We start from the raw sequence: 23673 nt of genomic DNA on the forward strand, positions 1-23673 counted from the left end.
AATAAATCAGAAGATGCACTCTGGACTTCCTGAATCATCCCTAAAATCACTATACAATTCAAATTAACCTGTTCACAACACTGCTTTTATCATATCACATTCATCTATGAAAACTCAAAATAACCCTGTATAATTTAAGTCTTCTATGTTACCTGAGTGATCTAGGAAATCACACTCTTAAAAGGTGATGCCTATGGGACGCCTGGGTGGCTCAGTCAGTTAAGCGTCTGCCTTCGGCTCAGGTCATGATCCCGGGGTCCTGGGATCAAGTCCCGCATCGGGCTCCCTGCTCTGCGGGGAGCCTGCTTCTCCCTCTGCCTCTGCCTCTCTCTCTCTCTCTCATGAATAAATAAATAAAATCTTAAAAAAAAAAAAAGGTGATGCTTATCTAAAATAAGGCAACAAGAATTTGTAGTCCTTATGGCTTCTTCCAGGTCTAAAAGCCTAAATTCCTGAGCACGGAAATCATCACTTTCTCTGTAAGGAAACAAATAGTATTTTTTACTTCATAGGTCACAGGGACTCTGTTGTATGTTATATCAGTATAGCGTAAAGGTAGCCACAGACAACGTTAGCAAATGAGGCTACACTCCTTTGAGCCTGGTGCTGTCGTTACCCAAGTTTTACTATGGGATAGATAGGTTAAGTACCCTGCCTCTGAGTAGTGATTGCTGGTAATTTTATTTCCTTCTTGCATTTAGCCCACCCCCCCAATAGTTAATTACTTCTGTAATTTAATAAAGTTTTTTCTTTTTTTAAATGAACTTGAGTCTTCAGGTCCTACTTGGAGAAGACCTGGCTTTTTGAGAGTCATAAAATGCATTCAAAATCATTACTATAAGAATTCTGTGAAGTTTCAGTTCTCACATATTCAACAAATGTTGAATAAGGCAATTTATTCAAAGATCTACCTAGTTAGCTAAAAAAGGCTAAACTCTGTCCACACTGTATTATTTTACTTTATTAAAGACCCTACGGATAACACTTCTGTCTGGTCTCTCACCTTCTAAGAACTTTCTTAAACGAAAAAAAAAAAGTTATTCTAATAATGATGTTCATAATTAATCATTATTATTTAACTATTAACCAAAACTCAGTTCAGAAGATCTATGTAAATCTCATGCCCCATTCACTCACTACTCTCCACCTTCCTCTTTATGTTCTTTTTCAACTCCCAAGTTTTTCTCCCATCAGCTGTTTTGTCTCAAGGAATGCTCTCTACTTTTCTTCATGTCATTGCCTCCTTACCTACAAATGTTTTGCACTCAGTCACTTGAATGAACACTGAATACTCACCAAGTTTTCTTTTTCGGAATGGCCACTTCTTCAATCCCTTAATTTGAAAAATAAAACAAAAGTAAATTGGTTTCCCAATACTACTACTACTACAAATAAGTGCAATTTGTTAACACAGAAACGAAATTATTTCAATGTATTTTTATATACCTGTTATGTTAGCTCCTTCAACCTTTGGGACGGTTGCACTTCCAGAATAAAATCTGCAAAAAATAAAAGCCCTAAAGTAACACTCATTATTGAGGTTTCCATCTCACCTCCACCTATGTGCATTTTGAACCCAAATTTTCCAATTGTCATGGATCAAAGTAACTGAATGATTCATATCAATGTACACTGAGAAGACATGGCCTAAACAGTAAGTTCAAAACCATTACAAAATAGATACAAGATACAGGACACAATACGGTCGACATTTTTAAATCAATCTCATTAAATAAAATCAGGGAAAAAATTTCAATAGCACTTGAACCATTGAAGTAGCTGATTTGAAATATAAGGAACTTTCAACTTTGGTAATCTAAAATACTGAGGTCAAGAGGGACGATTTAATGAGCTCCTGATTTTATATGAATAACACCCTAATGATGATAAGAGTATCCCACTTAAAGCAATTATGATAAATTATTAAGCTAAGATCATAATGGGCTTTCATCCCACTTCATTCAACAATCAGGAATTTGCCAAATATGTACATCCTGATTTAAACTTGAAACTGCCGATATTACTTTTTATCCAAAATATAGAATCACTGACTCATGACTGAGTTTTAAAATGTTCTGGTAACGCTAAGAAATACAGTCAAAATATCACACAGTCACGTACACTATTATCTTGTGTATTCCTTTCCTACATGGCATTGGTACCATTCCTAAAATTGCCAGAACGTGATTAGATAGAAAATTCACTTCCTCTACTGGTATCTGGTCTCAAGCATCATTTGAAAACGATACTTTTCTGCTAAGGATCAATTTCAGAGAGGGATCAACTCTTTCAAATCACACTATTTGTCTCTCCTGACATTATGATATAGTGACCACTGTTGTCCTGTGGGTAAATGCAGAGGGAGAGATGCTGCTGTCAGGCAAAGGAAATGAATAGAAAAATGTCAACAGTGGCACTACCAGGAAAAGGACTGGGATAGACAGCAGCATTAAGGCTTCTACAGTACCAGGTGGAGCATTTTCTCCTTTTTTGAGAAGTTGCATGAAGGTATTGCATATAAGACGTATATCTGAAGTTACACAGCTCACTTATTCCTCACCATTTTTTGGATGGTTATTACTAGCTGCAGTCTACAAAAGAGAGAATCTATTAATCAACTAAAAAAATGGCACAAACATCGAATCCAAAATTGGGGTTTTCCCAACTTTTCATTACAAATTACAGACTCTATTTCCACACCATCATTGTTTGTGATTAGTGAAAAACAATTAAATACATACTCTCAGGTGTGACAATCACAGCAATCCAAAGGCTGTGCTCAAATCTTTTAGACTTCCTTGTTTTTATGAAAACCTGGATAATTTCTTTGGCCAACCATCCCCACAACATCCAGCACACAGTGGCCCTCATAAACTGCCTTTAATTTGGGAAAATCTTCAGAGATCCCCGTTTGATAAAAATGAATGAGGGCGCATACTTTTCTATTTTTAAAACTTGGGACGGGGTTGCTACTAGCCACACTAAAACGCAATTTCCACGACAGCAGGATCCTAATCTTGCCGACAGTTCTTAATTCTAGGATAAGCCAACCACCCAATAAATAACGCTCTAACACATGAGTCTCAAGCCCTTTTTCCAGGACTCCAGCTCCGCGTGCCGGGCTAACCACGCGGCTGCGAAATTGCGCATGCGCGTCCCACTCCATTGTACCTAGCTCCCCGGTTCTCAAAGAAAAGCTGACACAGAGGACGAAGTTGGCCAGGGCGTCTTTCTCTTGGATTCTCCATGCGTGTCTTACCTGCAACTGGGAGTCTGTCCACACGGACCTGCCCGCTGACCCGCTAGGGTCAGGCAAAGCTTGCAGCGGAACCGGAGCCAACGACGCGTCGCGATCGCCGCCATCTTTGGCTTCTTCGCGTAGCATGCTGGGAAAGCGTGACCTCGACCTTCAGGATCACCAAGAGGGAGGGCGGGGAATAGCTCGGCTACTGGCTGAGACGGAACAAGACAAAAGCGATCAAGAATTAGGTTGAAAAAGCTCGTGGTTTGAAAGACTTTGTTACGGAAGCTAAAGGCTCAAAACGCCCCGTTTTTCTCGAAGAAGTTTTCCGAAACTATTATTTTAGTGACTTATATGTCTTGAGCGAAAGTCATTAAATTACTTTCCCCCCCCTGCAGTGGAAGTGGTCTCGTCCACGTAAATCTCAAACCAGCGAGCTTTCCTGGCGCGCAAGCGCATTTTAAATCACACGGTGGCTGCCTGCTTGAGGCTGAGTTAAGTTGCTGGTGGTGATTGGAACCTCTCTTTGGGTGTCAGAACTCGAAACTTAACCTGGAGGATGTTGGGCTCAAAGAATATGCCCTGGCGGAGGCTGCAGGGCATTTCCTTCGGGATGTATTCGGCCGAAGAACTCAAGTAAGGAGTTGGTGGGAAGCATGCAGAGCCTGCGTGTTGAGGTCGGCGCCGTAAACTACGGTTCCCAAAAGGTCTTGCGCTCAATTTATCTTCTGAGTCAGTGGTTGTCTGGCGCGTGGCCTTTTGGGACCCGTAGTTCCAGAAACGTCTTGGGTTGGCGTGCACTGCCTAGAACCCAGGGGGGCAAGATTAGAATTTGCGTTGGGGAGGAGGTTCCCAGGTTGCAACTTTAGCTTCCATCAGTTTCTTTGGTAATTAACCAGCGTTTGTGGAGTTGTAACGTCTCTGATGTGATTAATTAAACACATAGCCAAAATGGTTATCCTTCAAGACTCATTGAAAGCGACGACTTCTCTTTGCTAGGACCCTCTGTATTCTTTGCCTAGTTAACTAAATCAAGGGGACTCTCTTAAATCCTCATTTTGATCACCATAGCATTTGGCAGTCTTGACCACACCCTCGGAACTGTTTATTTGCAGGACCTTACTGTTTTCAGGTTCTTTTATTTCTGTGACAAAGAGAGTGACATCTAATGGGTACAAGGTTTCTCTTAGTGGGGATGAAAATACTCTAAATAGACTGGTGATAATTGTACAACTCTAGATATGCTAAAAACCATTGAGTGTACACTTTAAAAGGATGAATTGTGTAATATGTGGGTTATATCTCAACGGAGCTGTCAAAGGATTTTTAAACCTTTAATGTGAAAAATAACAAAAGCCAAATTATAAACTGGGAAAAGTATTTGCCACCATTATAGTAAAAGATTAATGTCCTCATGTGTGAGGAGCTCATGTAGTACAGTAATGAAAACATTAAGATTTCAATTCAAAATAAGTAAAGGACTAAAACAACTTGAAAAAATATAATAAAAAAATTAATGTGAGAGTGGAGTAGCATTTGTCCACCTGAAATTTGGAAAGATTTTTTTTAAACAATTTTTTTTTTTTTTAAGTAGGCTCCATGCCCAACGTGGGGCTCAAACTCACGGCCCTGAGATCAGGAGTCGCCTGCTCTACTGACTGAGCCAGCCAGGAGCCCCTGGAAAGATTTATAAGTGCTAAGATTCAGTGCTAGTGAAGACAAGCAATCACTATTAGCGCACCTTTTCTAGAATAGAAGGTAGTAGAATATATCAGGAGTTTCAAACATTTTGCACCCATTGTTCAGGGATTCCACTCCACTGAGGAAATAATTATATTTTTAGGACATAGTTAAAAGTTTGAAGTATCCTGTGCAAAAATCTTTATGCAGATAGGTTTCATAAGCTTATTTAAAATAGAGTTTGGTTAAATGAATTACTAATTGCCACATAATGAAAGGTTTTATAACTCTTAAGGACTATGTTTCTGAAGAATTTTAGGGACATAAAAACACTCATTTAACGCTAAGTGAAAATAGACAAATGCGATGCTAGAAATACCAAATGATCCCAGCTATGTTTCTAAAAATATATCCAAAGAGATATGTCTATGAATGTTACCAGTTTTTTTTCTAGGTTGTGAGATTTGGATAATTGTCTCTATTTCCAAAGTAAAAAAAAATTTAAAAAGCACATTTGGCATGAATGTACTTTGGTAAAAGTAGTTAGGTGTCCTACGGAAGCCCCCTTTAAACCAAACATAAAATATTGGGATGAAACTTACAGTGAAACAGGTTACACTTCTCAAAGTTTTGCATATTTATGTTTAACTTCAATTTACTACTTCTGCACGCAGGGATTATTGGGTTATCTTTTCTTTATTGAACTATGTGGGCTTTGGAGTTAAGTGTGGTCCATGGCCTGCCTCTGTCCTTCCCCCATCCTGGCTGTTTTACCTGGATTAAATCACCTAACTGTTCTGACCCTCAGTTTCCTCCTCGGGAAAATGCATATAGTGATGCCCCTCTCGGAGGGTTGAAGTCAGACTAAATGCTGCTTGTAAAGCATGTAGCATGTGTAGGTCCTTAACTTATTTGTAGGCAGTCTCCACTGTACTCAATGCAAGATTTGCACTAAATCTGTATTTAAATATTTTACCACTCTTATCTGTTAAGCATATATTTATTCAGCAGCTGTTGTATGCAGGCTCTAAGTGTTGAGCTGCAGTGGTGAGCAAGGCATACACAGATTCTACACTCTGAAGCTGTCAGCATGTCTGAGGAAACAAACATGAAATCATCACTTAACCCTGAAGCACCAAAGAAGAAACATCCGAGAAGTTGGGTAACCTTAGTTTTCCCTTGGTCTTTCTTTTATCTCCTTAGGAAATTAAGTGTTAAGTCCATTACAAACCCTCGTTACCTGGACAGCCTGGGGAACCCGTCGGTGAACGGCCTGTACGATTTAGCTTTGGGCCCTGCGGATTCCAAAGAGGTGTGCTCCACCTGCGTGCAGGACTTCAACAACTGCTCTGGCCACCTGGGCCACATTGAGCTTCCGCTCACGGTGTACAACCCTCTCCTCTTTGATGTACGTTCTGCCCTGGGCTGCTCTGTCTGTGTGAGGTTCGGGGCTGCTGGTGGCATTTGTGAGTGCCACCCCTGGCCTCACAAGAGGTGTCCAAGGAAGTTAGCTCTAGCCACAGAGTTAAAGTGCTCTCTACCATGAGATTTAAAACCTTGAGGAGCCAAATCCAGTAAATCCAACTGGCCCTATAGCCCTAACTAAATGAATTTCAGTTTGATTCCAGTTGAGAAGAACCACAGCTTGGTTCTGTTCACAAGGGAAAAAGCATTGGAATTCATCCCCTACACCTGAGATTTCAGGGCCTTCATGTCCTTCAGAAATCTGGGCAAAGCCTCCCTGACAATAGGACTTCTGGAGTTCTCCAAGCCTTCCCTGAGCTCTTCTAATGAATTTGTAGGCTTTTGCTTGGTTGCAAGAAGAGCGAAGCCCAGAAGGCCAGACAGTGAGCTAAGTATGAGGCTTCTGTTTAGAGTCCTACTTGTGTATTTTCAGCTTTTTCAGTCAGTTAACCTAGCCTCCAGGATTTGTTCTAAAACTCTACAGATGACAGTATTTGTGATTTTTTTTCTGTTAATCGTATTGAGAAAAGAATTGTCTTAGTTAAATACGGTATTTAGTTAAATACCAAATATTTAACTAAACTTAAGTTTGGTGTATATTTAAATACTAAATATTTTGAATATTTAATGTTTCATTTATCTATTTAAAGATTTTATTTTTAAGTAATCTTTACACCAAACATGGGCCTGGAACTCACAACCCTCAGATCAAGAGTCGCATGCTCCACTGACTGAGCCAGCCAGGTGCCCCTTAAATATTAAATATTTTAAATGAAGTATTTAAATACTAAAATTAGTATCTGGTACTTAGTTAAATAAAATGAAAGTAGCTCCCTACCTCAGACCCAGGGTAAATTTCAACTTTTAAGGGATTAAAATGAAACGATAAGAAGAAATATACAGGAATATTTATCTAGTTCATAGGGTCACAGAGGCCTTTCCAGGTCTTTCAGGGGAAGTGGAATTTTTTTTTTTAAGATTTTATTTATTTAGAAAAAGTATGTGCACACACGTGAGCCAGGAGAGGGGCAGAGAGAAAGGAAGAGAATCTTGAGCAGGCTCCCCACTGAGCGCAGAGCCCTACGTGGGGCTGGATCCCATGACCCTGAGATCATAAGTTGAGCCAAAATCAAGTGTTGGACATTTAACCGACTGAGCCACCCAGGTGCCCCAGAAGTGGAATTCTCAAATGAATAAACTGGCTACATAAAAACAAAAATCTTAAATATGTTGAAAATTACCTTGATTATTATGTCTCTTTCTAATTATCCTGCTTTTTCTTCCCTCTCTTCAGAAACTCTACCTGCTGCTCCGGGGCTCCTGTTTAAACTGTCACATGCTGACCTGCCCCCGGGCTGTGATTCACCTCTTAGTCTGCCAGCTGCGAGTTCTGGAAGTGGGTGCCCTACAAGCAGTCTACGAGCTTGAGAGAATTCTGAACAGGGTAGGTGGGTGGTGGCTGTCATGGAAATCAGGCGAGCCAAAGCAGTAGGAACAAACCTGTTTGTGTGTTGTCCCTAGACTTGTCATCTTAATAGTCACCAGAATGTTTGATCTTTATGTCTTACACCTACATACCAATAACTAGGTGTGAAAACCTGTAGCCCTAAGAGAAATTGAAGAAATGTTAGCGAAAACAACATTGAAGTACCATTTTACCTATCAGTGAGGTTTTTTTCTGGACCTGGGACCCAGTGGAGGCTTATGCATTGCTTTGGATAGTTACATTTTTTTTGTCTGTTTTAGTGCAGAAAATTGTTTTTCATGGTATTGACATTTTTTGAAGACTCAAAGCCAGTTGTCTTGTAGGACTTCTCACATTCGGTTTTTGTCTGATTATTTCCTCACTAGATTCACATTTTGGTAGGAATACAGCCTGTACCATGTGAGGGACATTGTACCGTGTCGTTTCAGGAGGCACATGCTGCCAGGTGGTTTTATTATTGGTAATGCTGAGTTTGATTCCTTGGATAAGATGGGGACCACCAGATCTATCATAGAGACATTTTTCTCTTTGCATACAAAATTCCTTCAGATTTTCTGGTGCTAGTATTAAGTATTTTATGTAAAATTCATTTTCTGTTTGTAGATCAAAATATTAGTGGTTTTCGTGTATTGATTTTTGTCTGAAACAACCTAGCAAAAGTATCATTAATTCTAATGCTTTACCTGTAGATTCTTGTTGATTTTCAACACAGTCTTATCATCTGTGAATAATCGCAGGTTTGTTTCTTTCCAACCCTTAAATATGTTTTCTTTTACCTTATTTTGGTGGCTAGGATCTACGTTACTGTGTCGAAGAGGTAGCGGGCATCCTTGTCTTGTTTCTTGTCACGAGGGGAACCTTTCACCTTTCCTTTCGACTTCCCTTTCCTGAATAATTTAGTCTTAAAGACATTAGGTGGACAGAGCAGATAGGATTCTACACAGAGGTGTAGCCATAGGTGGGTTGTCAGAGCCCAAGCAAGAGGAGACAAGCATGCAAGAGGAAAACATTACTGCATGTGTGGGCAGCCCAGCATGGAATGTCAGAGCTCATAAAGGGTGAGGAAGGTGTTCATTTAGGGATAAGAGCTCAGCATAGGGGTTGAGTGCCCAAGTCAAGTGAGAAAGTGCCCATGCTGGATGGCCCAGTGAGGGATGTGAGCATCCAAATAGGATGAGGAGGGGTTCCACAAGGAGGGTGGCCTAGAGTGGGGTGTGACCCCAAGTTGAGTGAGAGGGATCCGTGCATGGGAGGGGTGGGCAGCAGTGATGGGAGAGGGGTTACATACAGGGAGGGGGATTGATCCAATAAGTACATATTTTAAGGATAAAGCAGGCCAGATTTCACACTATTAGAGAAGGGAGTTACAAATACATGAAAGAGAAAAGATCCAGAATTAATCCTATGGTGTTGGACTGGAATTAGAAGTTTGGTATGGACATGTAAGCATATGTGGTTTCCAGGGAACAGAGCCAAAAAATGAACCCAAAGTCAAATTCGTCCGAGAGAGAGGGAGAGGAGGATCTTCTTAAAACTTTACTCAGAGTAAATCCTATTTTTCTAGGTATTTTTCTGGTCCATTTCATGTAAAGTTTCAGATTTGTTGGCATAAAATTCATGATGCTTACCACCTTAAATTTTTTTTTTTTTTTTGTAAAATATATACAGAAGTGTATGAATCCCATAGTCTAACAAATAGTTACAAAGTAACTGTCACCCATATGGTCACCTTCATTGTCAAGATATTGTCCCCAGAAACCCTCTTTCCCCTGTCCTTGTGTGTTTATTTTTGACTGGTGTTTAGGGTTTTTTTTTAACCATTGTACTTATAAAATTCTCAGTAGGACGAATTTGAGGCCTGGGATGATACTGCCTTTCTCCAGAGAGGATTCCTATTTTTCTTGCCATGTACGTGGTGGCCTGGAACCATTGTAGGCCTGGTTCAAAGCTGAGGGCTCCCTAGGCTGCCTGGGCATTTGGAATCCAGGCTGCAGTTCTGTCAGGCCCAGTCTGGTTCCTAAGGGTGTAATTCCTCTGAGTTCCCAGCTTCCTGTGTTTGTGGGATGGATAGGTGTCCTGGTAGAGTTCTGTCCTTGAACTAACTCTGGGCTCTGATTTCCGTCTCCTTTATCATTTGAGGTCTTCGAAATGAAAAGTTCAAAATGAGCGAGTTGGAGAATGCACCCAAAGTTGGGACTGCCATGTTGTGCAGCTCCAGCGAGCATCATGGAAGTCGCAGTGCCTTCTGCAGGGGCACATAACTACAGCGTGGGCTGCCCAGGAGCTTTGCCATGCTGCAGCCCCACGTCAGAGCATACGGGGCCCCCATGCTGTTTGACCTCCTAGCTTCCTGGCTCCCCTTCAGTTCTGTCTGCCTGTTCCTCACTGTCCTGTCCGCTTTTCGAAGCTTTAAATATTTTTTAGCATTGTACCCGATCTTGGTTCTTTGCAGCTTTAGGTTTGGTCTGAATAACTTAGCTCGCCATTGTTGGAAGCAAGATGTTTTTGATTTTTTTTTTTTTAACAGCAGTGTTGCTGCAGTGTTTTGAAAATGCAGCACAGCATGAGGTTTCCTTCTCTTCCCTCGAACGAAACCCTCCCACCCTGGGATTGGCTGGCCCCCGTAATGCGGCCAATCATATGCTTGCTTTACTTCGGTAGTATGGTTTTTCTGTTGGTTTTTCAGTTTCTAGAAGAAAACGCTGATCCTACTGCCTTCGAGATTCAGGAAGAGTTAGAACAGTACACGGCCAAAATTGTACAGAACAATCTGTTGGGATCCCACGGTGCACACGTGAGTTATCCTGTCTCTTTCCCCGTAACACTTGGTTTTTAGCGTAATTATCACAGATCCCCGTACTCTGTCATTTGTGTATACTCTCGGCTTCCCCAAGGCAGACCTGGGTTTGCATCTCTTAGCGGCCTGTGACATCACAAGTTACCTGCTGTCCCTGAGCTTCTGTGTCCTCTTCTTCACCACGTGCCTGCAGGATTAATGAGAGGATTCAGTGAAGTTAGGTGGTGTAGGTACAGCAAGCTTGTGATGTATGCTGTCCCACTTTGAGAGTGGTGTCTGGGTCCTTTTCTTCTTGCTCTCTCCAGTCTACCGTCAACCATTGCTACCTCCTTACCTCCCCACCCCCACAGCACTGGTACTCATCTTTAAAGTACTGATCTTAAAATCTAATTTACCTTCTGCCCAAGTTTCACACCCGGGATTCCGATGTCACTGGTCCAGGGTAGAGTCCGATGGAAGTTACAAAAGGTCCCAGGAAGGTTTCGTTTGCAGCCAGGCTCAGACCCATTCGTGTAGCTCAACTGTGGATGTGCCTTTCTTAGGACCCTGAGGGCCATCCGAGGGAGGCAGCAGGGAAGGTGTACTAGCTGCATACGGAGAGGTTTGTTTTAAATTAACTAGCATTTCTTGAGGACTTACTGTATTCCAAGCCCCCCCCCCCCCCCCCCACTGCATTCATGAGCTCTTAGTAACAGCTTGGTGGGGTAGTTATTCTCATTCTCATGTTATGGTTGAGGAAATTTAAGGCTTAAAGAAGTCACTTAGTAATTGGCCGAGTTTGGCTATATTAAGAGTTCTGTGGAGAATGTTACTTAAGGAAGAGGATGGCTTCATCTGGTTTTTTGGTTTTTTTTTTTTTTAAAGGTAAAAACTATAAAGTGAATATGTACTCCAGGGTTCTCCAAATGGTACTGCAAGGTTTTTTGCCCTTTCTCAACAGGTGAAAAATGTTTGTGAGAGCAGGAGCAAACTCATTGCTTACTTCTGGAAGGCACATATGACTGCTAAGCGGTGTCCCCACTGCAAGTGAGTATCAGGCTCTTGCCTCCCCCTTTCCCCAGAAGCCTCTGGCCAGTAACTCATGGCTGTTCCTCAATGCCTTGTTGAGGTTTTTCTCTCCTGAGTCACAACTGTTCTCACATGTAGGACCGGGCGGTCAGTTGTCCGAAAGGAGCACAACAGCAAGCTGACAGTCACATACCCAGCCATGGTGCACAAGAAGGCTGACCAGAAGGACACAGAGCCCCTGGGTAAGCAGGCTGGGCCCTGGGAGGTCCATGGCCAACAGATGTGTCTCAACCCTGGGGAATACCTGGTCGTTACCACATTTCTTGCCTGTGTGTTTGTTGTGGGCCAGCAGTGGGGCGGGGTCCAAGCCTGGGATGGTTGGAGGGGACCCTAGTGAGTGCCCAGCCCTGGCCTCTCATCTAGAACTGATAGGCTGAGCTACATTATGAGGCAGTGCCCCATGGGTTGAATGAGGTACATCTTGCCTCAGGCGGTCATTTTTCTGGAAGATTCTTGAGGAAGAAGTTAAGAAATCTACTTGGCAAATACTTAGAACCACTTTATTGTCGAGTTTTTTGTTTTTGTTTTTTAATTTATTAGAGGGAGAGAGAGCGAGTGCACGAGCTGGGGGGGGAAGGGTAGAGGGAGAAGCAGACTCCACACTGAATAGGGAGTCCGACCTGAGCCGAAGGCAGACACTTAACCAAGTGAGCCACCCAGGCGCCCTCTAGGTGAGTTTTAAAGAAAAACTGTGAGCATTCAAAGAATGTCAGCACTTTCCACAGGCTGCTCCTGGCTGTCCACTCAGATTCCTGGAGTAGCGTGTCCCCTACTCAGCTCTGCTCTGCCAATGGGGTACTTGGGAAAAAATTTGAGAGACTTAGTACTTCTATTTTTAAATCTTTCATTTATTTAAAAATTTTTTTATTTGACACGTTACATTAGTTTCAGGTGTACAACACAGTGGTTTGATAAGTTTATACACTATGCTGTGCTCACCACAGGTGTAGCTACCATCTGTCACCATACAACACTATCACAATATCATTGACCGTATTCCTTATGCTATGTCTTTTATTCCTGTGACTTACTCATTCCATAACTGGAAGCCTGTATCTCCTTCACGCATTTTGCTCAACCCCCCACCCTTCTCCCCTCTGGCAACCATCAGTTTGTTCTCTGTACTTATAGTTCTGTTTGTACTTTTTGTTTATTCATTTTTTTTTTAGGTTTCACTTATGAATGGCATCATATGGTATTTGTCTTTTTCAATCTGATTTATTTCACTAAGCGTAATAGTTTCTAGGTCCATCCATGTTATTGCAAGTGGCTCGATCTCCTCCTTTTTATGGTTGTGTAATATTCTGTTGTGTAATATATTCACCATATCTTCCTTACCTGTTAGTCTGTTGATGGACATTTAAGTTGCTTTCCTATCTTGGCTATTGTAAATAATGATGTAATAAACATAGAAGTGTGTATATCTTTTCAAGTTAGTGTTTTCTTTTCCTTGCCCAGATACCCAGTAGTGGAATTATAGGATCATATGGTATTTTTATTTTTAATTTTCTAAGGAACCTCCATGCTGTTTACCACAGTGACTATAATAATTTACATTCCCACCAACAGTGTACGAGGGTTTTTTTTTTCCTTCACATCCTTGCCAACACTTGCTATTTCTTGTCTTTTTGATACTAGCCATTCTGACAGGTGTAAGGAGATATCTCATTGTGGTTTTGATTTGCATTTCCCTGATGATTTGTGATGTTGAGCATCTTTTCATGTGTCTGTTGGTCATCTGTATGTCTTTTTTATTTTTGTAGTCATGAGATTGTTTAAATAGGTTTTTTGGTTTTTTTTTGAAGTGGTGAAGATTAAATAAGATATTCCATATCAAATAGAGACCAGTGCCTGCCATGTATAGTATGCTTTGTAGATGTTAACTGTTGATTTTTTGTGATGCAGTCAGTGTGCCAGGATGGAAAAAGCATAACCTGGGAGTGACCCCTCATCCTGCTATTTATTTTGAGTGGCTTACAGAAGGTCCCTGGAATTTCATTTTCTTTCTTTTTTTTTTTTTAAAGATTTTATTTATCTTTTTGACAGAGAGAGATAGCGAGGGCAGGAACACAAGCAGGGGGAGTGGGAGAGGGAGAAGCAGGCTTCCCGCAGAGCAGGGAGCCTGATGCGGGACTCGATCCCAGGACCCTGGGATCATGACCTCAGCCGAAGGCAGACGCTTAACGACTGAGCCACCCAGGCATCCCTGGAATTTCATTTTCAACTCCATATAGTGGCAATAACAAAACTTCTTGCCCAGAGTTGAGAAGATTTCATGAGTGAAAGTCCATAGCCTATTGTTACTAAACTTTATTCCAGAGCTTGAGAATATGGACTAGGCAGGGAAATAAGTTCTATTCCTAGCGATGCGTAATCTTTTACATTGAGAACCCTGGCAAGGCTTGGAGTTAATAATTATCTCAGTCCGTTTAGGCTGCCATAACAAAAATATCATAGAATGGGTGATGTCTAAACAACAGACGTTTATTTTTCATGGTTCTTGAGGTTAGGAAGTCCAAGATTTTGGTGCTGGCAAATCTGATGTCCTGTGAGGGCCTGCTTCCTCACTGACAGCAATCGTCTCCCTGTAGCCCTCACATGGCAGAAAGGGGCAAGAGAGCTTTCTGGGGTCTTTTTATAAGGGCACCAGTCCTGATCATGAGAGTTCTGCTCTCATGACCTAATCACTGCCCAAAGGCCCCACCTCCAATACCATCACATGGAGGGGGGTGAGGATTTTAACACATGAAACTTGAGGGGACACAGACTTTCAGACCTTTTATTTTGTTATTTTTTTTTTGTATAACTATAAAATATTTTTATTGAAAGGTTATTAAAGCGTGGGTCAGACCTTTTACCTTAGACTAATTTTAGGCTTGCAGAAGAGTTGCAAAGATAGTACAGAGAGTTCTCATGTACTCTTTATTGATTGTCCCCTAATGTACCATCTCATCACCATGGTGTACTTGTCCAAACTAAGAAATTCACTTAGTACGCTACCATTCAATGAACTACAGACTTTATTTGAATTTCTCCAGTTTTTCCAGCGATACCACACTGTGTTTAGAAAGCCTGTTTTATTTTGTTTAATGGTTAACAGTTAACCACAAAGGTGGATTTTCCTACACTTACCTATAAATAGCCCCTAAATTTCAAGGTTGGGAATTGCTGCTTTATTTAGCTCTTAGTGCGCCTTAGAAAACGTTCATAGATTGAGAACAAAGATGGTCAGAATTCTAAAAGATAACTGTTTCTTTGGGGCAAATGTCTAGCACTTAAGTAGCCTTCCACCACGTTTGCCAAATGCATTCTTCTGAAGTAATCTTTTACTGCGGCTATGAGAGTATGATGGTGCCACCCAAAATTCTGTGCATTAGGAACAAGATGACCGTAGTGTTCAGTGGTTCCAGGATTGGGATTTTAGTATTTAGCAAACATTTACTTGTTGGGAACTCAGCCTCATGCCAATGACCATGCCTGTGGTGAGCACAGTACCAAGGTGGAGACCACGTGGCCTCTGCTGTCCGAAGAGGCTGCAGGTGACACAGGTCAGTAACTCTGGGGAGCAGGTGATGTGTTCTCAGCAAGGGTCTGGCCATGTTCCTGGCCAAAGGGAGCCAAGCAGTGAGGCCAGTGCCTCTACTGTTGCTACGTACTAGTGATCCCGTGAGGAGCACCATAAGCTTGTGACCTTCTGCAGATGCTCCAGAGTGCCCCCCAAGCCCCACGATGCACATCAGCATTTTATTTATTTATTTATTTATTTATTTTATTTATTTATTTTAAAGATTTTATTTATTTATTCATGAGAGACAGAGAGAAACAGAGGGAGAAGCAGGCTCCCAAGGAGCGGGAAGCCCGATGCGGGACTCGATCCCAGGACCCTGGGATCATGACCTGAGCCGAAGGCAGACGCTTAACCATCTGAGCCACCCAGGCGCCCCACATCAGCATTTTAAAATGAGGATCCTTATAGCCAAGATACTCCACTGTGATCCAGCCTTCCCCAAGTTATTTGACCTCCCGACAGACCCCTTTGTCACATAGCAGCTCTTAAAGGTGCATGAAACCCACGTTAGGGATGTCCTGAAACCCCACCCAGGCAGATCCGTTTTTGTAGGCTGTTCAAGTGTCTTGTTGAGGAGGGCGCAGCGCATGGGAGGAGGTGGCATCCCCCAGGTTTCTTCTGACTCTAAAATCCTGTGATTGAAAAACCCTAGTCTGCCTTCACTGTGGGGAAGCTGCAGTGGGGCACTTCATGTACTGGGAGCTACTGGGACAGGAGCTAGGGAGTATTGCCAGATTCAGCTGATCTTCCTCAGACCTTCAAACCTGATTTTCAGTAGGAGAGGAAGTTCAGATCGTCATTTTCAACAATGCCCACAGATTGTTGTTTAGCTTAATGGAATCTGTGTTTTCCCACTGAATATACATAGCTTTCTGATGCTGTGGTTATCCCTGAGGGTCAAAGCCTCTCTTCATTGCATACCCGTGCTTCCTTGAGTTGCATTAACTGATTGAAATGTTTTGCTTTTGTAGGAATCAAAATTTTAAATGTGTAGACTCTTTGACCTAGCAATTCCACTTTTATGACTTTTCTAAGAATTAGACATACCCACACCACAGTATTGTTTAAATAGTTTAAAATAGGAAATAACTTAAGTGCCTATCAATAGAGACTAGTTAAATTATGGTACATCTCTTAATTATTATCCAAGTTTCATATTTCTCTAGAATCTTGTAAGGATACATCCTCTGCAGATGGTAAACTTATTTGGAGAATTGGAGGTGGAATTTAAAGTTCGATTTTTTAAGTGTAGAAAAAGGCAAAAGAGTGGGGTTTGGGATGCCTGGGTGGCTCAATCAGTTAAGCATCTGCCTTCGGCTCAGGTCGTGATCCCAGGGTTCTGGGATCTGGCCCCGCATCAGGCTCCCTGCTCCGCAGGGAGTCTGCTTCTCTCTCTCCCTCTGCCTGCCTGCCCTTCTTGTGTGCACGCACTCTTTCAAATAAAAAAATAAGAAGAATGGAGTTTGTAAGTATAGATTATTGTTGGATGTTTTGAACATGTATATTTGAGCCAGTGACTTTATTATCTGCTGTATGCTAGACACTGTCAGGTGCTAGGAGCACAGACAAGACGAGTTTCTGTGCTGGTAAGTAATAAGGGAATATAGAATAATGCCTAATTTCAGTGAATGTATCCCAGAAGAGATTGATAGTTTTTTTGTTTTTGCTTTGTTTGTTTTTTTTTAAAGATTTTATTTATTTATTTGACAGAGAGAGATAGTGAGAGCAGGAACACAAGCAGGGGGAGTGGGAGAGGGAGAAGCAGGCCTCCCACTGAGCAGGGAGCCTGATGCGGGACTTGATCCGAGGACCCTGGGATCATGACCTGAGCCGAAGGCAGACACTTAACGACTGAGCCACCCAGGCACCCAGAGATTGATAGTTTTGAAACTACAGGATCACATTGCTTTTCTTTGTTAATCATGTAAGTGCCTAGAGCCTTGTTTCCTGAGTGGCAACCCCATTTGATTTTCTGACTTACTCTGGGTGTAGCTGATAGTGCCCCAGAGTGCTCTTGCTTAATCTGAGAAACCAAAATCAGTGTACTCCTCACATACCTGCATGATATTTGTAAGAAGAAATTGAATATACTTTTACCCATAAAAATGTTCATACTCATTTATCTCTAATTTTGCTTCTGTGAATCTTTCTGATAAAGCCATGTGCGTAATGTTTTTTGTTTTTTGTTTTTTAATCATAGTGTAACTTATAACAGTAAGAAAATTAGGATCCACCCTGATGTCCAGTTATAAGAGTATGGTCAGATCACTAGGAAACATCCTCTCGGTGGAATATCACGCAGTCCTTAAAAAGGTTATGTGGCAACATACAGAAATGCTCACAAGATGACACTAAACGAGCAAAGCAGTGTACAGAATAAACCTACATTTAAGATTACAGTTATCTTAGGGGGGCCTGGGTGGCGCAGTCAGTTGAGCATCACACTCTTGGTTTCGGCTCAGGTCGTGATCTCTGGGTTGTGAGATTGAGCCCCCCATTGGGCTCTGCACTCAGCAGGGAGTCTACTTGGGATTCTTTCTCTCTCCCTCTCCTTCTCCCCCTCCCCTGTGCACACATGCACTCTCACTCTCCCTAAAATAAATAAATAAATCTTAAAAAAAAAAAGATTAAAAAATAATAATAAAAAAAAGATTATAGATAGCGTATAAACCAGAGGACTGGAAAAAAAGTATGTAGTAGGGGTAATGGAATGGTGTATGATTTATTTTTCTTTTGCCCTTTTGGCTTTATGCAATAGTTATACTGTTTCCATTACTTTAGAAATTAGGTTAAGGGGGAAAAAAATCCAGAGCTGAGAATAAGCTGTCCTAGAGATTGATTTTTGTGGTCAAATTGCAGGCTCAGCAGGGTGGGGGAGAAAGCATTGATAGATCCCATTACAGAAGGAGTGCCTATTACTGATTTATTATGCTTTGATTCCCCCTCCTGGCTCTAGGAATTGAGGAAGCCCAGATGGGAAAACGAGGGTACCTAACACCCACCAGCGCCCAAGAACATCTTACTGCCCTTTGGAAGAATGAAGGTGCTGTACCAACCTAAAGAAATCGAAATGAGTCTCTGGGCTCATTTATCCTGCCTTATTATTTTTATGTTTTCAGAGTTGTGATAATTACAGATCTCTCCTAAATTCAGTTCATAGGTTTGGGGCTGGCTTCAGGGTACATTGTCATCAGTGCATTCTAGAGCAGGCAAGAACATGAACTTGACGACCATTGTAACTGAACCTGGTCATTAAATGACAGCTGTGGGTGGGCCTCGCTTAATACAGTTTGACATCTTTCTAGAAGGTACAGTGTAACTCACCTTACTTTAAATGCCTGTTAATGACTTTTTCAGAAAAGGATTCAAAGGGAATTCCTCCTGTGATTCAAAAAATGAACTTTTTTTTTAGGATTTTTCCACATTTTAATTCCCTACGAAAAGGAAAGTCTTCCATTCCTTTTGCGTGTGTAACAAAAGCTAGGCACTGTATTCAGCCTGCAAGTTTGACATCTGGTCAATGTCGCCACCCTCGGAGAGTGCTCTTGTTCTGGAACACTGCATGCAGTTGCTGTGTAATGATAGGCACTTAAAAATGAAAATGCTGCTGAAGGGGATAAGTGATGTCAGGGAAAAAAAAGAGCACTCAAGTTAGTGTGATCATTTCTGTGGCAGGCCCTAACACTTTTATTCATTCTCTCTGCAGCTTTCTTTTAAGTTCATTGGAAACTTAAAATACAGCTTTGATCCACAAAAATGATGCCTTCTTGGTAACATCTATATGGAGGGTTTTTTGTTTTGTTTTATTTGTAAGAAGGCTAACTTTTTTTTATTGATTTTCTGTATTTCAGATACATTTTTTATAGATAACCAAAGTTGTGTGTGTGTGTGCGCGCGCACACGCTCGTGCATGTATAAGTCTAATAGTCCAGGAGGGTAGTGAGAAACAAGAGGTTTTCATTCCCCATCCTTGTCCATCTCAGCCCCAAGCTAAGCACTGGGGGGCGCCATGGCAATCGTCCTTAAACCACCATCTCACCGTGTGCGGGTTCTCAACACAGAAAGGCTATTTTTTGCTTGTTTTTAGAAAGAAAAAATATGATTTTACTCTACTTACTGTTTCGTATTCTGTTTTTCTTTTTTGTCACCCAGTGGAATTTTTGTGGTCATTCATCCCTGCCCTCACACATAGATGTAAATGATCGTTTTGGCTTATTTCAAATGCAGGATTCTTTCTGAATTACCTTTTTTCGGGACTGGAAAATGTCGACATGGAGTCTAGATTCAATCCCAGTATGTTCTTTTTGGATTTCCTGGTCGTGCCACCCTCAAGGTAATGCCCTTTAATTAGCTTTATTTCGCTGAAAAAGGCTTATTGAGCGGTGGAATAATGACCTCTGGGAGAGGCCTGGAGGGCCTAGCGCACTAAGAAGCAAAGCAGCGGTTCCACACCCGGGTTGCAGGTGGCTGAGAGTGTTCGTCCTGACTGCGGTAGGAATGTTGGCTGGTTTCCGAGTGTGGTGGGTTGTGAGTTGCTTGTAGCAGGGATTGGCAAGAGGCTGAAGAATATGACCCTTCCCTCATGCTCAGCGGTCCCTGATTCCATGTGTCCCCCTACAGGTATCGCCCTGTCAATCGGCTGGGGGACCAGATGTTTACCAATGGCCAGACGGTGAACTTGCAGGCTGTCATGAAGGACATGGTTCTCATCCGAAAACTTCTGGCATTGATGGCCCAAGAACAGGAGCTGCCGTGTGAGGTGGCAGCACCTGCCAAGGATGAGGTCAGGGCTGCCTTGGAGCTGATGTCGTCAGCCTGTCTGCTTAGTTCTAAGGCCCGCAGTGCAGATGCAGAACACTGGGGGTGCAGGGAGCTGCTGGTTGGGAATTCTGTACAGTGTGTGTGCAAGCTGTCATTTGGGGAAACCTCAGTAATGTTGGGGGAAAGCATGATAAGAGCATAGAAAGATCTAGGTCTTGCCCCAATGACCTCTGCTGAGTTGCTTTGATTTTGTGGGCCCGTCTCCACTGTAAAATGTGTATGGTTGGTGGTAAGGTTTTACATATAGGCTGTTCTGGGCCACCTGCCTTCACTGGCAGTGACTGGCAGCTCTAGAAAGAAGAGTCTGCTTCCTGTGGGCTCTTAGAATGTCCCTTTTGGGTTACAGTACCAGAGCCTGAGTCATCCAGGTCTGTTTTTGGCTCATTGAGACCTCTAGCATTGGGTTCAGGAGGGCACCATTGTCGATTCTAGGAATTTCCCAGAATAGGACTGTCATGTTTGAGGCCTCTGTTTGCTCATCAGTAGATGATAGCGTGGGATTCAGTTTTCCCGTTTCAGCCGACTTTCCGAGCTACTTCAGTGTGCCAGGTCTTCAGTGGGTGTAAAGATGAATCAGGCACTCGGAGAAGTTGCTGAGATCACTGAGGTCCTTTCCAGCTTTGAGATGTTCCCTGGATGGAAGCAGGAAGGGCTGTGTCAGTGGATGGGGCTCTCGGGCTCCCTTCCAGCTGCTGGCAGCAGTTCGGCTGGGAGCCAGGCCCATCACCAGGTGGCGCCACTGTCTGCCTGGCCACTTGCGCTGTGGGTTACCCGTACTCTGCTCTGCACTGTCTTCGGTTTTGCTGAAGTTTTCTGATCTGTCAGGGTAGTATGCTTTCAGAAACCTTCAGTCTAAGAGAAATGTGCCATCTGCAGGCCCTGGTCCAGTTTGGAGGGAAGGCCATAGGGTAGCCAGGACCCATAAGCAGGGCTGAGAACTTTTATTTTGATGCTCCTTGAAAATAGAGCAGCCATTTGTTAAAAAAAAAAAAAAAAAGCTAAGAGTCTGCAGAAATAAACAGTATCCTCTGATTCTTAAGGTCCTTGCTACCTGAAGTCACGGTGCCTTCTTTCTTTGTGATTAACAGGACCCGTTCTTATTTCTTTCCCCATATGCTCCCCACATTCCATTCATATGGCAGCCCTCTCACGGGACTCATTATAAGGGTAATCACATAGCCCTGAGCCAGGTAATGTCATAGGCAGTGAGTTAGGCTCACAAGGCTCCTGTTGTCGTATAGGTGACAGTCTGTCCCTATGAGGCTCCCTCCGCCAGAGAGAAAATACATCTCTCCTCCCTATAAGTAAAGAAGACTCCTCTATTTCTCAGGGTTGAGGACAAACCCACTTCACTAATGGTTTTCGTGGCATTCTTATTTACTAGATCTTCACCCCTCCCCCTATACCTCTCCCAACACACTGACAGGTCTCTTCTCTCGTCTCACACTGGGGGACATCTGTCTAGCTCTTGTGTCATAGCCAGGCAGATGGGGCTAGTAGGTGTCCAGACAGTGTCAATAGGTGGTGCTGTAAGGCAGGTTAAGAGCCTGTCTCCTAGGCAGGTAGGGAGAGAAGAAAAGGAGGCAGAGTCAGGGACAGAAATATTAAAAAGGATTGGTTAAAAATTCCAGTGAGGCTTGGATTTCAGCCAGTCCCTTGACATATTTCAGTTGGGGACCAATATTTTAATTTATAACATAGAAAATAGTATGGCCAACGTTTTTCCTTTTGAGAAATTATTTTACTTGTGTTTTCGTAAGTGCTTTGGATTAAGTTTTTCCAAAACGATAAATAAAGGTAAAATTGCATGTGAGAATCAGTTATTTGGTGGGATAACAGCTTTATGAAGAGTATAGGGGGAAGAATTTCTAGGGTAGCTTGAAGAATTAGATAGTAAGGGACTCAGCAGCTGCTGCTAGTCAACCCTTCCTTTATTTTCTTGGCTTACACGTTTCAATGAAATAAGCTACCATGTTGGAGAAGCCCATGAGGCACATAATTGCAGGTGGCCTCTGGGCGACCTGAGGCCTCCAGTCTAGCAGCTCTAGGGGAATTGCACCCTGCCAACAACCATGTGAGCTTAGAGATGGATTCTTCCCCAGTTGAACCTTCAGATGAGACCCTGGCTCGGGCTGACTCTGTTACAGCCTAGGAGAGACTGAAGCAGAGAACCCAGTTGAGCTGTATGTACCCAGATTCCTGACTTACAGAAACTGTGAGGTAGAAAATGCGTGTTGGTCTTTAAAAAAAAAAAGAAAGAAACTTGAGTTCATTTTACTATCAGAAAAAGACAGGCTGGTAAATGCATAATGGGGCTGATGTTTTGTTGATACAAACTGAGAAGATTGATTTATTAGCACTTTTGCCACTGATCTGTCACGTTCAAAAGACATAAAGGCAGACTCCAGAGCTCATCATGTGTCAGAGCGAGAGGAAGAAAGAAAAATAAAACCAAACCTGACCTTTTTGAGGTTTTTCCATCTTGCCTGTTTTCTTGGTTGTGTCTTGCCAGGAAAAAGACTCTTCAGTTGTTCTGGACCGGTCCTTTTTGAGTCTGCTTCCAGGCCAGTCCCTCACAGACAAACTTTACAACATTTGGATTCGTCTTCAGAGCCACGTCAATATTGTGTTTGATAGTGAGATGGACAAATTAATGATGGAAAAGTACCCTGGCATTAGACAGGTGAGCAGGAGGTTGGATCCCTGTTGCTAGCTGAAGGGATTAAATAATAAGCGTACTTGTATTGAAATAAGAAAATAATAAGTGTATTTGACTTTTTTTTTCCTAATGATGCTTTCTGTGGACTTTTTCTTGCATACAGATCCTGGAGAAGAAGGATGGCTTATTCCGAAAACACATGATGGGGAAGCGAGTGGACTACGCAGCCCGTTCGGTCATCTGCCCAGATATGTACATTAACACCAACGAAATTGGAATTCCCATGGTGTGTGTGGAGGGTCCTCACCAGCTGCTATTGGGTGGCACATGGGAACGTTGAGGGCTGGGGAGAAGGTGTACAGCCGACTGTGGTGGCTTGGGTGGGGACAGCTTATGCTTCTTCCTGAACAAGCTGTTTGGAGGGGACATGAGGCTGTGTGATGGAGTTGCTTTCACTCCTCGCCAAGTCTCCAGACACCTGCCTACAAGGAAGACCCACTTGCTGGGCAAGCAGGGAGCCGACTGCAGGGCATTCCACATCCCCGCCTGCATGCCTTCCCCCCCTGCCTCTCAGAGCCTAGTCGAAACCTTCCTGGTCAAATTGAGCACATGACAGAGATGAGGAAGAGGGAAAAGGGGATTTGCGCCTCATGCACTTGCCTGGCATTAGGAGTCAGGAATGTGTACCCTTAGTTGCCAGACACAGGAAGGGAAGAGAGCACCCCCAGAGAGGGCTGTATGCGTGTCATCCATCCTCCCAGTTCCTCCGGGGTAAGCGGTTTGCCCCATCCACCCATTAGTGTTTCCTCTGGGAGCCGGCCTCCTCCTCTCACTTCCCCACCCGTTCAAGTTGTGGGGCTCATTAGCAGCGCTTTAATCGGCTCCCTCC

At 42.7% G+C, this 23673-nt stretch overlaps 2 protein-coding genes across 3 annotated transcripts in view; one reads left to right on the plus strand and one right to left on the minus strand.

Annotated features, from left to right (window-relative positions):
* Positions 1-3367, minus strand: part of PTCD3 (pentatricopeptide repeat domain 3) — a 29467-nt gene extending 26100 nt beyond the window's left edge. For both annotated transcript variants that reach the window (XM_044918740.1, XM_021697520.1), the window contains exons 1-3: positions 3260-3367; positions 1447-1499; positions 1297-1333 (exon numbers count right to left, since the gene is read on the minus strand). In XM_044918740.1, coding sequence (XP_044774675.1) covers positions 1297-1333; positions 1447-1499; positions 3260-3363 — 194 coding nt within the window. In that variant the 5' untranslated portion in view covers positions 3364-3367. The remainder of the gene's footprint in view (positions 1-1296; positions 1334-1446; positions 1500-3259) is intronic.
* A 351-nt stretch (positions 3368-3718) lies between these two features.
* POLR1A (RNA polymerase I subunit A) overlaps positions 3719-23673 on the plus strand; it is a 72334-nt gene continuing 52379 nt past the window's right edge. Inside the window, exons 1-11 of the mRNA XM_021697769.1 lie at positions 3719-3877; positions 6125-6329; positions 7680-7829; positions 10558-10665; positions 11609-11694; positions 11815-11918; positions 18261-18347; positions 19532-19637; positions 19925-20087; positions 22638-22808; positions 22948-23070. Coding sequence (XP_021553444.1) covers positions 3801-3877; positions 6125-6329; positions 7680-7829; positions 10558-10665; positions 11609-11694; positions 11815-11918; positions 18261-18347; positions 19532-19637; positions 19925-20087; positions 22638-22808; positions 22948-23070 — 1380 coding nt within the window. The 5' untranslated portion in view covers positions 3719-3800. The remainder of the gene's footprint in view (positions 3878-6124; positions 6330-7679; positions 7830-10557; positions 10666-11608; positions 11695-11814; positions 11919-18260; positions 18348-19531; positions 19638-19924; positions 20088-22637; positions 22809-22947; positions 23071-23673) is intronic.

Source organism: Neomonachus schauinslandi, chromosome 10 (assembly GCF_002201575.2).
Source record: "Neomonachus schauinslandi chromosome 10, ASM220157v2, whole genome shotgun sequence".
Classification (NCBI taxonomy): Eukaryota; Metazoa; Chordata; class Mammalia; order Carnivora; family Phocidae; genus Neomonachus; species Neomonachus schauinslandi.